The sequence below is a fragment of the Rhagoletis zephyria genome, unplaced genomic scaffold, assembly GCF_001687245.7.
Source record: "Rhagoletis zephyria isolate East Lansing unplaced genomic scaffold, Rhagoletis_zephyria_1.1 Rzeph_scaffold_35111, whole genome shotgun sequence".
NCBI classification, from domain to species: Eukaryota; Metazoa; Arthropoda; class Insecta; order Diptera; family Tephritidae; genus Rhagoletis; species Rhagoletis zephyria.
Window position 1 is genome coordinate 1 of NW_016192166.1, and position 1,545 is coordinate 1,545.

Genomic DNA, 1,545 nt, shown 5'->3' on the forward strand with positions numbered 1-1,545 from the left:
AGAGCATCGCCCCGCCGAGGCCCATCGCCCGCGCGTAGGCCGCCTTCAGCGTGATCGAGCGGACATTGTCGTAGCCCACCCACTGCCGGCCCCAGTAGGCGTAGGGGGCGAGGTGGTGGCGGTCCCAGACGATGGTCATCGCCGCGGGGTCGCGTTGTTGCATCTCACAGATCTAGATTGAAAAAATAAAAGGTTTTAGAATACCAAAGATTTAGGGTCAATTTTGGAAAATACNAGATTTAGAGTCTACTTTGTAAAATACCTCATTGTAGCCCAGCGAGCCGCCCTCTCGAGTGTACGGTCCTGCCTGGCCCTTCTGCGGCGCCGGCGCCCCCAGCCCATTTGCATTCGCTCGACCTAGCGTAAAGGAGCGGCCGTAGCTGCCCATGCCGAGGACAATTTTGCTGCGAGGTGCCCCATTGGAGATCCAGTAGTTGATGGAGTAGTTCTGGTGAAAGCGTTTTAAAGAAATGAAAGTTTTGGAAAAGGGAACAAAATCAAAGATAATCACTTACCACATTGAGTATGCGATCATTGCCGTACTCGTCGGGGCGGGCGTAGAGCGGCGCATTGTGGCCGGTCTTGGTTTCCCAACCGCCTAAAATTTTTAAAGATTAGTTTTAAAAAAGCAGTTCTTGAAATCACTCAAAAGACGTTACCATGATAGTCGTAGGTCATCACATTGATGATGTCCAGGTACTTGGACACCTGTGGAATGTCGTAGGCAGGGTCGGCAAAGTACTTGCCCGCAGAGACGGCCGCCGTCAGGAGGTAGCCCTTCGGACGGAAGGCTTCTTTCAGCTCCTGCAAAAGGAGGACAAAGTTGCGCTTGTCCTCCGGTTTGCCACCTCGAGAGGCGGGGTACTCTGTAGGGAAAAAATAAAAGTTCAAATTCTTAAAAATCCAAAAAATATCCAAACATACCCCAATCCATATCCAGCCCCTCAAAACCGTAGCGGTCCAGAAACTCGACAACGCTGCGCACAAAGACCGCCCTCGACTCTCCGCTGGAGGCCATGTTGGAGTACTTCACCGAGCCCTCATTCCAGCCGCCTATCGCGATCAGACTCTTCAGCTTCGGATTGACCGTCTTCAGGCCGGTGAAGCGCTGAAATGCGCCCTTGCCCCAGTTGTCTTTTAGGTCATTGTACGGATCCAGAGCCCGAATGCGGCCATCAGAGCCGAGGCCGGCAAAGCCGTAGATGATGTGACTGCAGAGGAAGGGGTCGATCTCCTCCACGGGAAACTTGCCCTGCCCGGGTCGGTAGACGGCCCAGCTGCCGTAGTAGCAGACCACTTTCAACGGGCTTTCATCGTCTTCTCTTTCGTGAGATGAAGTTGAGAGGATAGGTCTCAGCGAATTGGGTCCCTTACTCTGAGGGTAGTGCTTGAGAGAAGTGGTGAGGTGAAGAAGTTGAAGAAGGATGCAAAAAACGATAGTAGTGGTGGACATGATGATAAAGTTGAAATTTGAAGTTTACCACCGTTAGAGAATGCTGTTGGCCATCGGATCGCGCCGCCGCTTTTACCCGATCCCCCGTGCAG

At 52.7% G+C, this 1,545-nt stretch overlaps 1 protein-coding gene across 1 annotated transcript; it reads right to left on the bottom strand.

Annotated features, from left to right (window-relative positions):
- Positions 1–4: 4 nt before the first annotated feature.
- Positions 5–1,322, bottom strand: LOC108354333 (acidic mammalian chitinase-like; the record flags this gene model as incomplete). The annotated part of the gene is made up of 5 exons (XM_017605526.1): positions 5–172; positions 263–448; positions 516–598; positions 660–866; positions 925–1,322. Coding segments are annotated over 5 exons (1,042 nt in total), but the record flags the coding sequence as incomplete, so codon positions are not given.
- Positions 1,323–1,545: the final 223 nt, after the last annotated feature.